The 20739-nt window shown below is 36.1% G+C and overlaps 1 protein-coding gene across 4 annotated transcripts in view; it reads right to left on the bottom strand.

Moving 5' to 3' along the window:
- Window positions 1–280: 280 nt before the first annotated feature.
- TLK1 (tousled like kinase 1) overlaps window positions 281–20739 on the bottom strand; it is an 88819-nt gene continuing 68360 nt past the window's right edge. For all 4 annotated transcript variants that reach the window (XM_059475459.1, XM_059475457.1, XM_059475458.1 and 1 more), the window contains exons 12-21: window positions 17331–17397; window positions 13640–13737; window positions 10342–10423; window positions 9991–10082; window positions 9815–9904; window positions 9028–9197; window positions 7607–7742; window positions 5315–5426; window positions 4935–5042; window positions 281–2038 (exon numbers count right to left, since the gene is read on the bottom strand). In XM_059475459.1, coding sequence (XP_059331442.1) covers window positions 1862–2038; window positions 4935–5042; window positions 5315–5426; window positions 7607–7742; window positions 9028–9197; window positions 9815–9904; window positions 9991–10082; window positions 10342–10423; window positions 13640–13737; window positions 17331–17397 — 1132 coding nt within the window. In that variant the 3' untranslated portion in view covers window positions 281–1861. The remainder of the gene's footprint in view (window positions 2039–4934; window positions 5043–5314; window positions 5427–7606; window positions 7743–9027; window positions 9198–9814; window positions 9905–9990; window positions 10083–10341; window positions 10424–13639; window positions 13738–17330; window positions 17398–20739) is intronic.

The raw sequence follows: 20739 nt of genomic DNA, 5'->3' as shown, positions 1-20739 counted from the left end.
TGTTATCCCTCAGCTCAATATTTCAAAAAGAACCACTGAAATACTTACAAGTTGTAACTGTGCAGTCCATTCAATCAAATGAAATTTTGGTTACTTCACCATGACAGATGTTTTAAGTTTCATGAATCTTCCCCTTTCACCTCCAATATTACTTAAATTAATTATTGTATTATTGGCCTTTTGTTTGTAATTAAGAAGAGTTTAAGTATTTTTGTGTTGCTCACTGATATGGTTATGTGATTTGCCCTATGCTGAAATGTAAAAGCACACAATGAAAACCTTGAAATTTCAACTGCCTGTTGTTTATTACTGTTTTGGCTACATTCTCTACAATTCAGCAGCATTTTAAAGAGACAGTTAACATTTCTTTATATACAATGAAAACAAAATGGCTTGCAACATCAGAAACAAGAGCAACAGTTTAACTGTACAATACTAAATGAAAACCTGTGGTAATACAGCCTCCTCTTTCTGCAACATGGACAAAATTACATATAGGTATTTCAGCATCAAGAATGGGATAGTAAAAAGAATAGTGAACAGGAGAGAGATACACTGTTCTGAAAAATAAGTTTCTACCATACAAGGCAGTTAGAAAATGTTTCACATTTTAAAATATCTGTACAAGCCACAAGAAACATTTCCTTGTTGATAGGAACTTCCAGAAATAGAGAATAACCATGAGCAACTTCTACACCTATTATTGATGCGCTCTGCAGGAGGAGAATGCAGCGAACGGACTGAAGGAACTGTACTGTAAATTGCCAACACAGATCGCTGTACATGCCTTGATTGATAACGATTGCCTCTGCTCCATCTCTCATACAGTTGACTCGCACCTGAAGGAGGTCATTTGACTCTTGTAAAAGTAAAAGCAACGTCATTTAGCAGCAATTAAAAGCGTCTTGAGGGAGACTTAAAAAAAATACAATATCCAATTAGAAAAAGCCATACTTTAAACATTTGTACAGGAGTAAGTTGCTGAAATTTAACTGAAAATGTGACATCTGTACAACAATTTACAGTAGAGCTAGAAGGGAATTTATCATTATTCCTGCATAGAACATTATACATGACCTGTTTGCATTTGGTTTCATACTGTTGCTTGCTTTTCTTAGAAGCCTGGAAGGGTTCTCAAGTTTCAATACCACAGCAAGTATAGTATTTAAAAAAAACTGAATGGATTTCAAAATTAGCAATCTATTTGAGAAGTAAGTACCAGGAATTCCATATCACCCTTCCAATCTAAATTCAGTGGAACACCACAACATTTTTGGAGGTACAAGCCTGAGTAGCCAAACAAAATACCCTAATTTTATCTGAAAAATCTGATGTTGAACATTATCTTTCACCATCTCACATTCCTTACTTTGGTTTTGAAAGATCAATGTCTTGGAAAGATGGCAGTTCATTTACTTCATAACCAGGCACAAAATTTTTCCTGTGTTTTCAAATTTGCTCACTACCCTTTTTTATTTAAATAATGAAAAACTACCCTTCATGTTAGAACATTCCAGTATCCACCAAATGTACTTTAAAGTATTAAAAAGATTATTTACAATGTTCCCCAGAAAAAAACTAAAAACCTTTTCTTCAGTCTTAAACACAGTATACCTGTTAGTTTGTAACAGGAAGTGTCATCCTTCATCCTTCAATGTTTAACGGTGTTTCTCAGAAGGGCACACTTATTCACAGTCCATGATCCACTCCAATCATACAAATGACACTATGTAGGAGGACTTCAGTCTGAAAACACAGTTATCAAACTTGTCCTGTGTAAAAACACTCAAATGCTTTCAAGCTCAAGTCTGCATCTGAAAACTAAACAAAGGTATCATCCCATTCCTCAGCTGGAGAAATTTCAGTACGAAATAATGCTTGAAGTAGGTGGTGTAGGGGATGCTGCTAGGCCAGTCATATGCAAGTTTCCTGAAGAATTTGATCTCCTCATATGAGGGAGAAGATAAGGATCATTAGCCAGCTGGTGGACATCAAATCTGTCCTCTTTTCGGTATGCTAAACAGCGTCTGATAAAGGCCTAGAAAAGAAATGTAGAAAGTTACAGTAACATTCCAAATACTTCTATTTGCTTTCAGGCAAATAGGCAAGTCCTCCTGGATAAACTAGCTTCTAAACACATTCTTTTTCTTAAATCATTCAATTCAAGTGACAATGTAACATTCTGCTGCTGAGCCCGCTGAAGAAATATAACAACATGGCTGAAAGAAAAAATCAGCAAATTAATTGGCCTCAAATAATCACACTTCAAATATTTATTTCCATGTTTAGGAACTATATTTACAAGTAAAACATTAGCACCTCACCCAATTAAATTTTTGCATGTTTTATGCCTGAACAGATGAATAAAACCCAAGTGCCAGAGGACTGAAAAAGGAGACCTTTCTACTTTCTCCAATGAGTTTCTAAAACCATTGAGTGGGGAAGAATAGGTGGATGATGCAGAGACAGAATTTCAGCGCTTTAGCTGACTTTTGAAAACAAGCATTTCCACATGTACCATGACAGGGTATAGCAAAACATGAAACTGACACTGATGGTGGCCATGCTCAATAGGCATTATGTAAAGAATATTTAGGAAACCACTACCTTGCTGAAACTCCCTTCCCATGAAAAACTCAATCACACCTGCTTAAAATTAACTAATCAATTGAAAAACTCTGTAGCTAAATTCACTATGTCATCCCTACATCTAGGTCCATATGACCTATGCCAATAATTTTATGCTGAAAGTTTCTGTCAAGTTTTATGTCTAGCACACACAGAACATTTGGTCTCCTGAGAGCCTGGCCGTCAACATTTAATGATAGAAAATCCTTATTATTGCTACAGAACTGATTAGCACATCATTACTTAATTTAGAACTTAATTTAAAAGAATTACATATGTCTTCTTTGATAAATCTGTTCAGCTGTTTGTTCTTTGCTCCAATTAAAATCTGGAGATTAAAGGAGAAAATCTGTGATACAAGTTCCAAAGAATCATGCTAGAATTTACTTCTAACATTTGCATATCCAGCACGAACAAGGTACAACATAAAAATCATGCACATCTCTTAGTAGATATTCACATGTTCTTGGATATTACAGATTTTAATCAAATTCTTCACAGTAAATCCTTCAAAACAAATGACCTGTAAACAGTTATTCTCAAGATCCTCAGAGTAACAGCTTGTGTCTGAAATGTTTTTAAAATACTTCACAATTTTGTGGCACTGCAGCCACACTAGTGTGAAGCAAAGGAGACCACTGCACAAAACAGGAAACAGTGAGGAGGATCAAAGGACAGTTACAGTCTGAAAACGAACTAACAATGTCATTTGAGGTTCCATATTTATTTAATCTCTGTGTTTTCCAAATCAGAATTTCAGTTTACAAGCTGTTCTTTTCCAACTGCCAGGCCTATAAATCTGAAAAACAATCTGGATTCTACACAGTCATTGTAAATGGTCTACATTAAGAAGTTAGTCTGAAATTGTTTTACAGCATTTCCACCAGAGAATAATTTCTCCCTCTCTCTCACAGCTATCATGACAATGGTTAATATGACTTGAGAATACTGGAAGTTTATTTTAGTCTTTCAAACAAACAGACCATGCAAATACACAGGGAATGCAAAAAGTTGCCAATTCTCCATCCTGAACTGTCTCCTCTTTCCTAACATCCTCCGTATAGTAACTATTAATGACAAAGAAAGGCAAAGTTAAAAGACACAGATATAAACTCTTACTATGTAAAGGTATCAGTAACATGATGTGTTTGTCAACTGCACTCAAGGGATAGTTTTTCAAATGCCAGTGAAAAACCAACAGCAAACAAAAACCTCAATTAAAAAAAGAACCCAATTCTAACTACAATTCTTCAACCAGTTTTTCATAACTTTAACTGCAACTCCCTCACTAACACTACTTTTAGAAAATGTAATTAACAGAAATATACCACCACTTGTAACAGCAAGTTTATGTACCCAAAATACTTATTTTGTTGGGAAGCTACTGCCTGTAGTAATATGTTTCTTTTCTTTTTAATCTTTAGAAGCTGAATCTTAACATTCCTAAATTTTTGGTGTGTCCCAAATCTAAGTATGTTTAATTAGTTGCTGAAACTTGAATAAGCATTCTACTATCGTAGCATTTTTTTCCTCAAAGAGCACATCAATTGCATCTGGTCGTGAATATATCTTTCAAAAATTGGGAGAGTTTTTACAAGCAAGTAACACATAATATTTTCTTCCACTTTCACAGAATTGGATTTGTGTTACAGATGCTCACAGTAGTAATCATTTGGGAAACCACCTTTCTGTTTCTGAATAGCCAGTATGCGTAGAGGAATTGACACCTTTGCAGCAGAGCAACTATATTGGCAGTCTTATTTCCTGAATCAGCATCAAAATATCTTCTAGATTCTTAATCTCAAATTCATGTTTCTAAACTCAGACGTAAGTTAATATGCACATACTACAACCTTTCAAAGGGAAGAGTATTAGAGGCCATATCCTTCAGGTACCTGGTAGTCAAGTAGTTTTCCCAGCCAATAAGGCTGCAGAGAATTAACATCCATTGTTTTCAGAAAGAGATTGCTACTGTTAGCAGCAGCATTTCACAAGAACTTCTAGTAAGACAGCCTGAGTGAGACACATAAGGTCCTCTGAGAGAAAGTAAAGCAGACCATTTTTGAGGTGGCCTACTTAAAAACCACTTGCAAATTTCTGGAATGTATAAATATAGTTTTGCTTTGAAGTACATGATTTTGAGAAGTCCCAGAATAAGATTGCTTAAATAAAAACATCCACATACTAGCTCTCAAGTACGTTCTTCTACACAGTTATTATGTCCTACAGCATTCTTGGGTTAACAACAATTTTACAGCTGAATCTTCAAGATGAGTGTTTTACTCAGAGACTAAAGTAAAAGTTACCTTGGCTTCATTGCTTACAACAGGTTTGACAGGGAATTGAACTTCTGTGGCTTTTAATATTGTATTTTCTTGTAGGATATCTTGCTGTGATTGATTGTGGCCAAATGGCTGCAAAACAAGCACATGATTTTTTTCAGGAGATTTATCCAATTACTTCGATTTCATAAATATTTCTCCTATAGTAAGTTGTTGCAGTATACAAACTGCCAGCTATCTTGCAAATAAAAAAGTTACAGGCAACGTTTTCTAAGATTTTGCAAAATCAATGTACACTGCCAAAAGTAACACAAGTAATTTTCCATGTAGATTCATGTCTTTACAGTCTAGTGAGAATAGGCACCTACACTAAAAATCTTTAGATTTTCTAAAGATTTCCTTACCTTTCTACCATAAAGGCATTGGAAAAAGATTACTCCAACTGACCACACATCAACCTTATTAGAAATCTTTGGTGGCTCTTTGCCAACTACAAAACACTCTGGAGGCAAGTACCTGGAAAACAAAACAGCATTTCAGTCTGTAAGTATGGCATCTCTAGAATGTGCTCAATTATCCAACTGTACAAACATCTTACCTACACACCTCTGAGCTTTTGACAATTGTACAGGTGCCCTACAATCTGCACTCCAACACCTTGCAACCCACCAAAACTGATATCACAGTTTCTATACAGTTAGTCAAATAGAGAGGTCTATTTAACACAAGCACAAATACAAACATTTTTACATAAACTGACAATTATAATTTATTTTTAAATTGTGACTCCAGGTTAAATATGAAGCCATCTATCAAAGCAAGAAAAGCTGAAAGCCAAATAGGGCACTTTACAGCAAGACCTCGTTAGGAATCAATATGGCTTAAAAATCCTTTAACCAAGTTTTTAGTAAAAATGGTAACATTACCCAGAGGTGTATATGATAGACAAAGGTGATTGTTATTTCTGTCCCTATATTTTGCAGAAAGAGAACTTTACTTAATGAAAGTTGAGGAAGTTTCCATGCCATTCCTAAATTACAGAATAACTTATGAAATGGAACTTTCTTTAAAAAACAAACAAAACCTTCCATATGTATTAATTTAAGGGCAGTCAACTATTACTGACTGTAATATTTAAAATTGAAAAATGCAAAACAACTGTTAGGACAACTACAGAACAGGCACTCTGTTGTCAACAACATGTAAGACTTAAAGAGAAACTTTGAAGAAATATTTGTAGAAATAGAAATAAGCAGAAAAAGGGAGATAAAATGCAACAATTTTAAACAGTATCACAAACTCTCTTCTGGAATACTTGTTTACAATTCTGATTACAACAATCAAGACAAGTGATCTTAAAATGATACAAATGCAAAGAATGTTACTAAAATGATCTGAAGAATGGATAGACTATAGTTCAGAGGGAAAAAAAGTGAAGGCTACAAAAACACCAAGGTGCAAGTACTAGGAAGGGGCCACAACCTACTTGAGGGAGGATAATGTTAGCACAGGAACAAACAAGTATAAACTGGCCACAAATATACACAGTCTGCAAATTAGAGGATTAGATTTCTAATGATCAGAGAACTGAGGTTACAGAAGACATTTGAAATCAGATTACTGGGGACAAAACACTAACTAAATTTAATGTAAACATCAAGAAGTTTACCAAGAGATTATATAAGCTAACAGCCTGGAAAGGCAGGTAACCGAACCCAGTGACTGAGGAAATCCCTTACAGGGCTATAGGGCAGACAGTTTGTGCAATCCCTCCCTAATGAAGATTTTGGGCTCAGAGAAAGCATGAATTACAAATGCAGAGACTCATCATGAATCTATAATGATTACAGATCTTTTTTTACTTCTAAGTTTCCAGCACCACTAGTGCCTGAGGCATTCTAGATTAAATCCAAAACCCAAAATTTTTCTGATATATATTCCTAAAATAAAACATTTTAACTGGTATTTAAAGAGGTAAAGTATTAAAAAGAGTAGCAAAAGCCTAACACTTCTAAAATGCTTCAACTCGAGTAATCATTTTCTCACAGCATGTGCACAGTGGCATTTGAGGAAGAGTATGTGTTTCCTTTTCTAAAAACTCTGAAGGAAAAGGCAAAAACTTTATTACATCCAAGTCCTGAATAAGGGAAGAGGTGAAAAACAAATGGGAATGACACTGGCTTCTCTGTAGAGCGAACGACTTGTAACAACCTGCCCAGTACAGGATTTCTAATCCACCCACTGACACAGCCAGCACATACTCAGGCTGAAAGAGCTACTCTGCCATGAAGAATCTGCATCTTTAGAGAGTCTAAAACCAGATTTTCTGTAAGCAATGACATGCTTATTGTCATACCTATGCTTTGGCAGCTGTAAAACTCCAGTGTTTTGGATGAGCGTGCAAGTACACAAAAAATAAATCACAGCTGCTGGGCTGTCATTAATGTTTAGGAAGGAAGAGTGAATACTCTTAGGACATTGCCTGTTGGCAATACATTCTCTTATTTTACTTTATAAGTTAGACTCTTCTCATATTTGGGAATATCAACATCACAGTACTGCACAAACACCTCTGTCTGCCATCCATGTTAACATTTTTAGTCCTAGTTGTCTCTCCAAATTGCTTTATAAGACTACATTTATAAAATCTGAACAATAATCCAAAGTCTAAACAGCAAATTCAAACCAGGACTTACCAGTAAGTTCCTGCTCCCTGTGAAGTTAAATCCATTCCATCCACCCCATAGCTATCATCATCCATTATTTTGGACAGACCAAAATCAGTAATTTTTATTTCTCCACATGCTGTTCCATCTACAAGAAGGATATTACCTATTCAGGGGGTAAAGAAAAGAAAAATTGCTTCAAAAAAAGCTAACAGAATGCTTTATTTTCAAAACCAGGTTCAATTTTCAAGAGCATCTAACTTCATGAGAGTAAGTGACAATTTTACAGAATCAAAGACTCAGAACCACAAAACAGCCTGGGTTAAAAGGGACCCATGACCAAACCCACAGTCTTGGTGTTATTAGCATCATGCTTGAACCAACTGAGGCACATTTACATAATCTTTACATCCTCAAGTCTAGAGTAACTTGACTATGATAAGTTTCTGTGCAATTTCAGCAACTCTCTAGGTTATCATGATGATCTGAAATGGCTCTCTCATCTGGGAGCTGGTTGGTCAGCAAATAAACACCAAAATAGAGTGAGGAAATAGCAGAATGCAGCCACATACCAGTTACAAATAAGTCTCATTATTTTTCTGCCAGAATGAACCCTACAGTACAGTTTTCACTGTTTGCATATGCCACAAAATTGTGCCAAGAAATTGCTGCAATCCTACAACTATTACTCCATGTGTTGAAGTTGTACAATAATTCTTGATATGAAAATTATTTGATGAAGTTCCTCTGAGAACAAAAAATAATGAGACTAAGAATACATTCTGTATAATTTCATAAGACAAAATAAACCTGTGTGAGCAGTTTATCACAGAACAGAAAGCAAACAGCCTGGCACTAAGAATTACTTTACAAACCCCAAACTTGGAAGTGTAACAGATTAAAGGCACATGAAGAATGTAAGCATCATTCGTGCAAGATGGTGAAACAAAGACAATGGAATCAAGACAAATATTGTTTATAAATATATTTATTATTCATTGTAGAGAAAACTGTATGTAAAGCCTTGTTTTGGAATGGTTATGCTGGGATCCTGAAAGTGACTGATTACATATTTACAGGTTTTAAAAAAACATATGGGAAAAATTAATTACACATCAGCATCCCACAATTACCAGACAGCACTGAGCCTACTAATGATCTTATCTGTTTATACTGCTAGGTACCAATGCATGCATCTATTAGCTGTATGATTTTTTTCCTACAAATTCAAATCAAAATAATGCAAAGTAGAACAGTTGTAACAAACATTTTTCACAGAAAAGGCAGGTGATTCTGGCAACGAAATTCTGAAGAAAAGTGCATACTTTTTCCAGTTGTTTGCAATAACCCTGACACACAGAAGATAACTCTGGCATTTTCCGGCATGAATTACAAACAAAATAAAGGATAAAAAATAAATTACATTTTCAATCATAACATTTATCACTTACCTGGTTTAAGATCATAGTGTATAATAGGGGGCTTGATCTCATTGAGATACCGTAGTGCATTTACAATTTGCATTACAATGGACCTAGCTTCTTTCTCTGACATCAGTTTATGTTGCTTGAGATAGAAATCCAAGTCATTGCCTTCACAGTATTCTAAAACCGTGCAAAACCTGGGGTAGAATTTAGAGACACAAAATGCAAGAATGTATCATACTGCACAATCAGCAACAGACATGACAACCTAGTTTCATTCTGACAAGTTTAAGAATGGCTGCCTGAATATTAAAATACATGAATGAAATTGTTCATGGAACACATGGTGTAACTATTAGCTCATGAAAAGTAATGTAAATCAGAACATTTATACTAAAAGAGAAATTGCATCCATATGGATGAGAAATTAAGAAACGCCTCTTTATTTATAGTAGACACATTTCTCAAAATCAATATGCCTTAACTATCCTTTAAGATGTCACAATTTCATGCCAAGAGGTACAGCCCAGTCACCAGGGGCTATGCCTAGGCTAGTAATGCTCCTGATGCCATTTAGTCTTGGAAAATTGTCCAAGGTATGGCAGCCTTTTGATGTCAGTCAGGTGTTGCAAAACACTCTCTTCATCACCTTATAGAAAGCCTGCAATATTTAGCAGACAAAATTCTGCAACTAGTATGGGGTTTTTTAAAATGTTTTGGCTGAAAGCAAGAACATACGTTATTTTTGTTCAAATACTCTTCATTTCTGTTTATCTAATATACAGCACTAAAATCCCTGCCAAGTTCTACTTACGTATCTGTATCCAGGGAGAAGTAGTCATACAGTTTAACTATTCGGGGGTGATCCAGTTCTTTGTGTATTCTATACTCTCTGCAGGCATGTCTAAAAGAAGATGGATACATTAGCCTTCTACAATCAACAAAATGCTATTAAGCTTAGCATATGAAGTGTAAGTAATTAGTATTTACTTGTGGTAGTTTTCTTTCTTTTCATCCCTCCAGCTTTTGTTAAGCTGGTGAATCTTCACAGCAGCATATCTTTGTTCATAAAGATCAAAAGCCTAAAAAAAGAAATGCATGAATATGGCAAAGTTATAACCAAAGGTGATAAAAATAACACCCAGTAAAGTGAGGAAAAAAGATAGCATGTAATTCACAAATCTATTGACAAGGCTACTGTCATGCTACCTCTCCTCCACAGGTTAATCGAAGCCCAGTCAACCCATTACAGTCTTTCTACTTAGATCCCATTTTGTCCCCCCAACCAAATTAAATGTATATAGCTCAAAAATGATATTTATCAGACTCAACAAACCCTACCTTGTACACTTCACTGAAGCCACCTCGGCCAAGTAAATGGAGTAACAAATACCGCTCATTCAATGTGGGGTGATCTTTAAATCTTGAAAGAAAAAAAAATGGTTTCATTCTTTTTAAGGTAAACAAGTAGCATCTAAAATGCAAATTTCTTAGTATTACTCATCAAATAAAGTTTTCTTTTTAGAAACAACATATAATATGCTGAGCAATATTACACCACAAGAAACCTTATGACACAACTGTACAACATGACCAATACCTTTTGACTATTTAGTTTACACATACTAAGACAACACTATCATCAAAACAATCAATCCTGGCAAACATTTTGTTATTTTTCCCAATTTTTTTTTTTGAAGATAAGAAAAGCTTGCTTAAATTTAAACATGTGATACATGGGTCTCTCTTTGTTGTGCCAAATTTTAGAGAAGACTCACATTTCAACTTCCTGGAACAGACAACAAGGACATTCTTCCAATTTCACACAAAACATGACTAGATATGTATATTACTGCCTTTTAAAAAAAATTGGTTTTATATAACACTAAGAAGTTAAAACAAATCAGAAACAGCAATATGGGGAAAACACATGAAAAAATTGGCTATCTGCTCACACTTAAGCAAAAGCAAAATTAAAACACTTCTTCCAAATACAAAATGATACTGCCAGACCAAGAAAAAGGACCATACTCTCTCTCCTAAAATATATAGAAGGCAAAATACATTCTTCCATCCAATCAGAGGAAGAGATCTGAATATTCATCACATTCTTAGTATAGCAATGAGACAAGAATCTAAGGCAAGCTGCCAGTTATATTCCAGAGAAAACTTTAAAGAAGAATTTAGGGCCAGTCTGCCAACAGCTCATCCTATCCTTCCATATTCTCTACAGTTTTAGAAGTATGGTCATAGGTAGTCAAGTATTTGAGAGAAGATGTTCTTGCCTACTGTGCCCCTTTCAGAAATAAAACTTTCCTTTTTATTCACTAGAAAGATACATACTTCAATGCTAAATATTTTTAAGGAAACCATAAACAGTAAATAACGTATTCAGTGTAGAAGAAAAACAAATTTAGAAGCAGCATCATTAGGCACTTGATGTCATGTGACCAGTAGCCCAATTCTTTTTTAATGATCTTTCTATCAGATGTGTACCTCCAGTAGGCCAATCTTGTGAATCTTACCACCTTCCTTTCCACTGCTTGTGCTACTCTGTGTGGCTCTCCATGGCTCAGAACCTGCACCCCAACATCATGTGGGCTCCAGAGCCAGACAGGGCAGCCCTACCTGCACTCTCAACTCGTCCCATTATTCCAGGGCAGCCCTAACCTGCACTCTCAACTCATCCCATTATTCCAGGGCAGCCCTAACCTGCACTCTCAACTTGTCCCATTATTCCAGGGCTGCCCTAACCTGCACTCTTCAACTTGTCCCATTATTCCAGGGCAATTGTAGACATACAAGCTCATCCATGGGTAGATGGACTTGTTGCTAGAACAGGAAGAAAATGGGCTTAGCTTTACAGCACAGCTGCAAGTGGAAATCCCAACAGGATTTGAGTCAGAACCCAGCAGTTGCTTTGCTGAGAACTCTCTCCCTTACCAAAGAGCCACATCACCAAGACATGTTAGGAAAGACAGCAGGGGCTACAGACCTAAATTATTTCTCCATTACTTCTCTCTTCTACATGAGGACTATAAGCTGTGGCTTGGCCACTTGGTAAATACTTGTCCAAACTCCCACAAAAACATGAACACACAGTTTAAAGCTCTCCATTCTGTACCATAAAATGGGTTGGCACTGACTGCAGATGATGAGCAGTGAAGCTGCACCATGGACTGAAGCTTGTCCATCTCCTGCAAATGTTTTCAATTGTGACTGTAATTTGGACATTCTCCGTCCCACATATGCAGTATTTTCAGTCAAAGCCTGTAATTTTTCTGTGCCATTTATTCCTTATTGCTGAAGGATACTTTTTTAAAAAAAAGGTAAACTTGTTCTAATGCAAACACTGAAGATTTATAAAGGTTGTCATTTAACCTGCTTGTTTATTTGTTGTAGGACATTTATTTTAAAATAGTATTGTATACTTTTATTTTAAAATATGGATTTTTTAAAAAAGAAAATACTCTGCCATCAAGATGTAAGTATCAACACCCATTATTCTTCATACCCAAAACACAGAACAGTTTAGCTATCAATTAGCACTAAGGCAACATGGTAACAAATAATTACTGTACTACTGCATGGTAGGTACCATCAGAACAGTTAGGGACACTTTCACACTTTTTTTTTTTTAACATTTAAAAGCCTTAGTGTGTGCACAATTCTATTGTGTCTAAAAAGTAAAAAATAAATACTGAAGGCTTAAGGCTACTGTTTCATAAATATTTCCTAGTGCAGAAAGAGAAGTCCAGTCCTGTCCTTCCCCCTGGCTCATTCCAGCCCTTGCACTGCCCTCTCTCCTCATGGCAGCATAAGTATTTTTGCAACTGGGCAAAGATCTAGACCAGGAAATTGATCCTGGATTAAAATTAATCCAGAAAAATAAACCACAGGAGCTGGTTTTAATTTGGATTGATTTCCAGCACTGGTTCAGTACAGAAATGCCACTGCAAGCATGTGAAAGAAAAGAGGCTAAGTAGCCAGGGAGAGGCAGAACCAGTTCCCTTCAAGCAACAGTGCCAGCTGAAAGTGTTGGTGAAACTGCAGGGTCTGGATTTGTCACGATGGAAAACAGACTTAATGAAGTAGTGTAATTATTACTTTCAAAACTACACAGTAACAGTTCACATTATGTAGCAATTTAACATTGTGATACACTGCCATTCAAGGTGAAGTACAAAGTAACAACATAATATGGCTTTTTCCCGTTAGGTACCTATACCTAGTAGGAAATAAATCACAGAGCCATAAACACAAAACTAATTTTAAGTGCAGCACAAAATTGCTGCTGGTGCATCAAACCTCTTGCATTATTATCAACTATGTGAACTGCATTAAGTTATCTCACAAATTTTTTTTTTTTAACTTAATAATATGGTCTAGCAAGTTTCAGCTCTTAACTATAAGCTGTGTAGGTATGTTTTTTCTTGCATATTCAACAAAAACAATAATAACTGTACTAAATTTAAGAAATTTTAGTTAAGGTTAAATAAACTGGTGTTTAAAATACATATATAAACTTAGAAATGCAAAAAGAAATAATGAACAAGTCTCTCTTCTATAGGTAAAAATGTGACACTAGAGAATTACTTTAAAAACAGACATGCAAAATTAAGACAGTTAAGACTCTTACTGTGAATTATCTTCATTATTTATTCTTTTCAGTTCTCTAATGTGAAGATTCCTAACTCTTTCCAAACGTTCAAGTTCTGCTTGTATTTCAGCTTCCTCCTGCAAATGAAAAGAAAGAAATATAAAAGCTCATTTACTTCCCATTTGAAAAGGGTATTTTTACCCCTGCATCAATACTAGTGGTGATGGAGGAACATTACATTACAAAACCCTGCTGAACTAGAAGAAAGCACTGCTTTTCTCTTAAAGGCATAAAAATTCAGAAAGATAAGGCAAAAGCCTGTTTCAAGAAATTTTTCTGTTCATGAACCCACAGGTAATGTGATGTTCATGGTTTTGTTCTGCACTGTAGGGATGCTATTTCAAATGAGAGGCAGCTGGGTTTTGTACCCCAGCCAAGGAGATAAATTATCTGGGAAGCGCTCTGAAATTGATGTACAAAAAAAGAGAAAAAAAATTGAGATATGGCCAATTATAGATTCTGTACAAACCAACAGATTAAGAAAAGATATGTTAAATACTATAAGGCTGAAGTACAAATCAAGTAAAAGAATAAAAGAGCACATCATTACATCAGAAACATTCTTAAGGTGCTGATACAAGACACCAAAACCAACCTAATTAGAAAAGTTTCTTCCATTTGCATCTTATTAAAATTACAAATAAAGAATGTGTATTGCATAAGATTTTAAGCGCAACTTCAAAAGTAGCATGTCAGGTAGGAGCGCATTCCTTAACTAATTTCAGCACCTAATTTTATCTCATCTTTATTCTACGCATTAGGAAACAATGAAATAATTGTTTATTCAGGTCCTCTAGAATCATAAAGATTTCATGATGCCTAATTTGTGGAAACCTATGTATCTATACTCAAACTGAGAAATATACTCATTGAAAGATAGTGTAGACAGGGTTATATTGATTTCAGAGTTAGTGCTTCTAGAACTTGAAAATTTGAGGAAAGGGGAGATAAAATTAGTCCATATCAGAAAGCTCATAATTATGGAATTATTTCAGCTGAGAAGGAAAAAGGCCTGGCATCTGATACATATTTTTTTAGTAGCAGCACCCATCACCACCTCTTGTTATTTTGGCACAGTCTTTAGCACAGCAACATGGTATACCAAACTGGAATACTAATCAATCTTTTCTTTAAGAAAAAAAAAAAAAAAAAAAAACAGAAGAAAGAAAAGGAAAAAAAAAAGAAACAAGCATCACCAAAAAATTTACATATTTGTTTTCTGAAAGAAGCTAGATCAGTTCTCCAATCCGATTTATTCTCTGTACAACCCAGGGGTGTTGGTAAAAGCAACAGGGGAACAAGCCATGGCACAAGGGGATGGAGGCACAAGTCAGCAAGGTAAAGAGTAAATGCCATAATGATATAGCACTTTCATGAAGCAACAACTGCATTTGTATGACTAAAACAGATATTAAATGACCACATATCCAATGAATTGAGGAGTCTGGACTAGATTATTTCAGTGAATACCTTGAAACCACCCCCATAGGCGATGGAAAAAACTTCTCATCCCAAAACGAGACATGAGATGAACCTCCATGGAGGAAATGAAAATCAAATTCCTAATAATTTAAAAGCTGGACTAAGTAGCACTGATCTGCCAGCAGATCTGGGTGGACCATTTATTTTTCCTAACATACAGTGTCAAGAGTTGCGTTTTTTCCTATTTATATAATGTTAAACTCCTTTTTTCTATATTTACACACATCCCACATCCCTGCAGTTCTCTGCTAAATACCCTGAAATGATAGGCAGTTCCTCATAACACAGTAGTCCTTTATAAAGAATTTCAGTCCTTCTCCCCTCACAAAAGGCCACACACTTATACACACAATTGTCTATGTTCTTCCCAAAGGCTAACAAAAAAAAAATCCATCAGTTATGCCTCTTTTGGACCTTTTTGTTCATATATTATGCAATTCAGTGGTTCTCAAAATGTGGTTCACAGGCCAATGTTAGTCCAAAGAGAACTGGCTGGTTGCATTGTTTCCAGCTGTTATTTAGGACACTCAGGCTGTGAATACCTTTAAGCAAGAATAAACCAGCTTAGCTGCCTCAGGTCACTGCTATATAAAAGGAAGTGAGAAAACAAGAGCCTCTCTCCAGGACCAAAGCAACTAGCTGGAAAAGAATTTCCTGGGTAGCAGTAGGAAAAGAAAACTGGTGGTGGCAGCATGTACAGGGCACCAAAAATAAGAGCACTAGGAAAGCATCTCAAGAGTGAAAAGGAAGAGGAGCAGTCAGCAAAACAGCATATGCTGAAGGCATGAAAAAAAAATGTAAATAGCAAAGAAGCTCAGGGAAGAAATACAGCCATGTAAAATGAAGGTAACAAAATCGGTGTTCTTAGTTAATGACAAAATCTGTATCACACATAAGAATTACAATGTAAGAATGTATTTTTATTATTTTCTTCAGATATAGTCAAGTATGATTTGCTAAGAATAACATTTGTTTTGCCCCTGGCATTTAGTCAAGGAATTTCCATCTTTTGCAAAGTACTCCAGCATTGATGCTCAAGGTGAAACCAAAATTCCAGTATTAAATGCTCCTGTAACAGTTTATTTCATCTATCATTTGAAATCCTCATTAGACTTCCATAAAGTTAAAGCATGGAAAAAAACCTACAGAATTTCCTAACAGAATTTCATGTGAAGCTGGAGCTTCTAAACTATTAACAATGAAGAAGAATGTGGGCAGCCTACTTCACCAGTGCCAGCAAATTATATGCAGATTTCCTACTACAGATTCAAGCACTTTCTGTCATATTCTTTAGAAACAGCTGCAGCTATCTCAAGGGGCCCAGTTCAGTTTATTAGAGTAGGATTTATAACAGGTGGCTTGTACATTGAAGAGAACAGGCCTGAAACAGGCTTGCAACATTTCACAGGGAAAACACTACTACCTGTTTCGACTCAACAACTCAGGAACTACTACTCAGCACATATAAGTCCTTTTCCTTCACTCTTCTTGAGATATTTCTGTCTGCATCAACTGCCATTCCATTTTACAGGTCATTCCTCAAAATCTTTGCTTGAATGAGCAATAGTTTCTTCATATAATAATTATCTCACTACACAGAATTATTAGAATGATGGGGTTCAAGAAAAAGGGTTTTTTAAGAGTCAAAAACAAGAGTAAAATATCTAACTGCAGAAATAATTTAGGACATAGAGAACAGATTTTCCATAAAAGTAGGAAAATTATATTCTCTTGTGATAGGCAATATGCTAACTGATAACAACTGAAGTGAATACTTCAGAGAATGAAAATGTTATATTAATTCAGAAGTACAATGCTGTGAATTGGACCTTCTTAAAGGCCAAAAAACAAAAATAAAGAGCCTGTGCATCAAACTTGGCTGGCTCGCTGAGCTGTGAAACAAGAGCTGAGAAGGAAAGGGAAGGGCAGGATCAGTGGCATCATCACTGTCAGCACTCTTGGAGGGATTTAAGGAACCAGGACAGCGTTACACTGGATGGACTCATTACTGCTCCCCTGTAATCCAGAGTTTATGAAAAGTTGCACAAACAGAAACAAAAGGAAAGTCACTATTAGGCATAAAGGAATACAGTGCTTTTAGTATTGGGTTTTTTATCAGACAAGAACCTATCTCTTCATTTTGACAGTACTAATTTTTATTGGTTCGGCCATGATTAAAGAAACATACCTTTTTGAGATGTCCTAATCGAAGCTTGAAAATTTCTTCCTGTTCATGGTACTCTGCTAGAGTCAAACTGAAAAATGAAACAATCATGTAATTATAACTTTTATATGGTGGCAAACAAAACAATAGCATTTTTACTTAAAAACTACAGTACATCCAGTATTTTGTAATTTAAAAGTCATTAGAAGTCCTAGAAGTACACTTTTGAACCATCTGAACATCTTGGATTTGCCATTTCAGGGTCAAAACATACCTACAGAATGCCTATATTTGGTATTCTGCAATATTAACTGCCTCTCCCATTGAACCATTTTGCTTCTTCCAGATAGCCTGTTAATTACCTAGGTGCATCTTGAATCATATCACCATCCCAGATTTTAGCTGATGCTACTCCACTGCTTGGTTCTCAACTCTAACACATTCAGAAATTAGACAAGAATGGTAACACTGGATTTCTGAGCTGTGATTTACAGACAATAGTGCAAAACTGTACTTTTCAAGTTCATTAGCACTACATTTTGCATGAAACCACAAATTCAGCTTTGAGTTCACACGTGACTCTCCTGCTTGTTCTCTCTGCATCTTCCTTTTCTCTGCAATTTCTGGCTACAAATAATTCAGTGATCCCTCACTGCCTATAGACTTGCTCAGACATAAAGGCAGTTATCATGCAGAGAATCTCAACTGTTTACAGAGATTAGTAACTAAGAAATCTGAGAACTGATTGCATGCTGTGTCCATCTGATGAACAAAAAGGACAAACCACCCAAAAAATAAACCCTAGAGACTTAGGTACTAGATAAGAAACCATGCACATATGAGGAAGAGAAACAGGGGATGAGGAAAGAGAAAGAGGTATAGCCTCCTTGAAAGGGTTCACACAAATCCCTACAAAAGAAATTGAAATTACATTTTTTATTGTTTTGCCTAGACCTAATACTTCTTGCATGATATAAAGCTAAAACTCACAGTATATATTCTCACAAAGTCCATATTTCTGTGGGTTCAGCTATCAGCTGGGAAGATCATTATGCAAGCTGGTTAGAAGGCGATACACGCTGTTTATATTTCAAGTCTGAGGACTAGAATGTCTTGAGAAACACCAATAGTTTTCCCAGAGATGAGGGACACTAACTCAGATTTCTTTTACAGCAAATGCCAACCACCTTCAACAAAATTTGCAGAAATCTAATAGACTATGAGACTTTGTCCTTCTTTTTAAACTTCAAATTTACCACCGTTTTCACAATTCCAACACCTGTATTCTTATCACATCTCAAAAGTTGTTGATAAAGGAGTGCATCTTTTTCATTTAAAATCTGGTGGTTCTGAAGCTTTCATAGAGCCCTTTCCATTCCTGTTATTGTAAATACAGAATTTTCTGCCCATTTTCTGATTTGAGCAGAACAGAAAACTGATTCAACCACATCTCAGTGGAATTATTGAGGGTTTTTTTGAGCACGCCATCTAAATTTTCAAGAAATTAGAAAGAGCCTCACAAGACTGCAGTTATTTCATCAGCCTTCTGGGTCTGTAACATATAGAAAACACTCAGATCAGGTGACAAAAGCAACCATCATCACATCCTGTCAGAATCTGAGAAGCAAGCAATCGTTTCTTTTAAGACATGTCATACAAAGTTACCCTGCATCTTTTTTTTCTTGCTGGAATTCAGAGCAGTCTTGTATTACAGTCAACTGACTTCCCCAAATACTCTACAGGCAATGGAGGGAGGAAATTTGCCTCTCTGAGAAAGGCCTCTTACTACCAGATTTTGGGACCTAACATTTATATTCTTTTCCTAGCAGAATTTCCTCTGGGTTTAGATGTATGCTACATCTTAAAAGAAGAGGCATTAAAGCAAATACAAAATGGGCTGTCTCCATAGCTGGGAAAGCTGGCAATGTACTTGGACTTTGTACAGTCCAAGCAACAGCAAGAAACATAAGAAACAAATGCTCCAATTCCTGCTGTAATACATCTACCAGCACTATCAAAGAAATGCAGACCACGCTAGATGACCTAAAACAATATCCCCAACACTTTTTCAATACTTCTACTAAAACAGCAAATTACTCTAATGTGGATTAATTTCTCAGTTAAAAAAGACCAATGCCAATGTTTACAAGGTTGAATATTGTCGTTCCCAGATCCTAGTCTACACTATGAATTACAGGTTTCCAGAAATACAGATATAGTAAATTCTGTCTTTCTCAAGAAAAAGAGTGAGTATTTTAGGTGACTTTGCAAAGCTGAATCACCAGTAAAACACACTCTCAAAATATGAAGTTTATGACATGACCTGTCAGAACTTTCAGTGAACACTGAGAGCCCTAAAACCACAGATCCCCTTAAAAACTAACATAATACAGAAAATTTGGTCCTTTTTATAAAACCTGAGGTGTCCCCACAGTGTTACAGAGTGCCCAGACTGCTCTAGCAAATATCGTCTTTCAGAAAGTCCTGAGACAGACCTCTTGAGCACAGAGCACAACTTGGACATCATATTGAAAACATTAACATTCAAAGTCACTCTTTCCATGTTTCTATGCCACAACCCAATAAATGATTGTTTTCCATTTTTCTATTTCCTTACAAATCTAACTCTATTAGAAGCACAGCATGTTTCACAGCAATCTAAAACTGTAATTACTGACCACCACATTTTGGAGAAAGGCATATAAAACACAGAGCTGTACACAGATATAGTCACTTTGGATTTTGTTCATTTATTTCTGAAAAACAAAGCTTTATTCTCTCATACTTGGAAACACTTTTTTTTTAGGAGTTTATTAGTTTTTATCGAGAAATACAGTGTAGTTTGTATTAAAATAGCACACAACTAAAGCAGTAAGCCAATAACAGTGTCTGTTTTCTGGCCGTAGGCCATCAGCTCACTGCAGTCTGAAAACATCCTACCAGCCTAGAGACTGCTCCCCATCAGCCCACCACTTTCTACCTGCATCCACTCACCACACCTTCTGCAGGACAGTGGCACCCTAGAGGCACCTTTTGAAAACAGAATTACAGAATCACACCATGTCTGGGTTGGAAGGGACCTTAAAGATCATCTGGTTCCAGCATCCTGTCATGGGCAGGGATGCCACCTACTAGATCTGGTTGCTCAGAGCACATCCAAGGCACCTACAGCACATAACAGTTTCATGCAGAAGGAGTTGCTCCTTTATCAAATGAGACACACAGGTCTCATCAGACGTGGAGGGAGAAAGGCTGAGGAGCACAGGGTAGGGACATCAACCAGAAACAAGGCTGCTGCCATCTCAAGCTGCATAGTCAGGCCTGGGGCTAAATCTGAGGAGCACTGGGGAAGAAGGGCAGCTGGGAACAGGTTGCATGAATTCATATGGAACAGTCTGACCATGATCTTTTCTGCACAAAATTACTGTACAAT

This window comes from Ammospiza nelsoni, chromosome 7, assembly GCF_027579445.1.
Source record: "Ammospiza nelsoni isolate bAmmNel1 chromosome 7, bAmmNel1.pri, whole genome shotgun sequence".
In the NCBI taxonomy this organism is placed as follows: Eukaryota; Metazoa; Chordata; class Aves; order Passeriformes; family Passerellidae; genus Ammospiza; species Ammospiza nelsoni.
The sequence above is the reverse complement of the archived record's forward strand: the minus strand, read 5'-3'. Positions and strand labels throughout refer to the sequence as shown.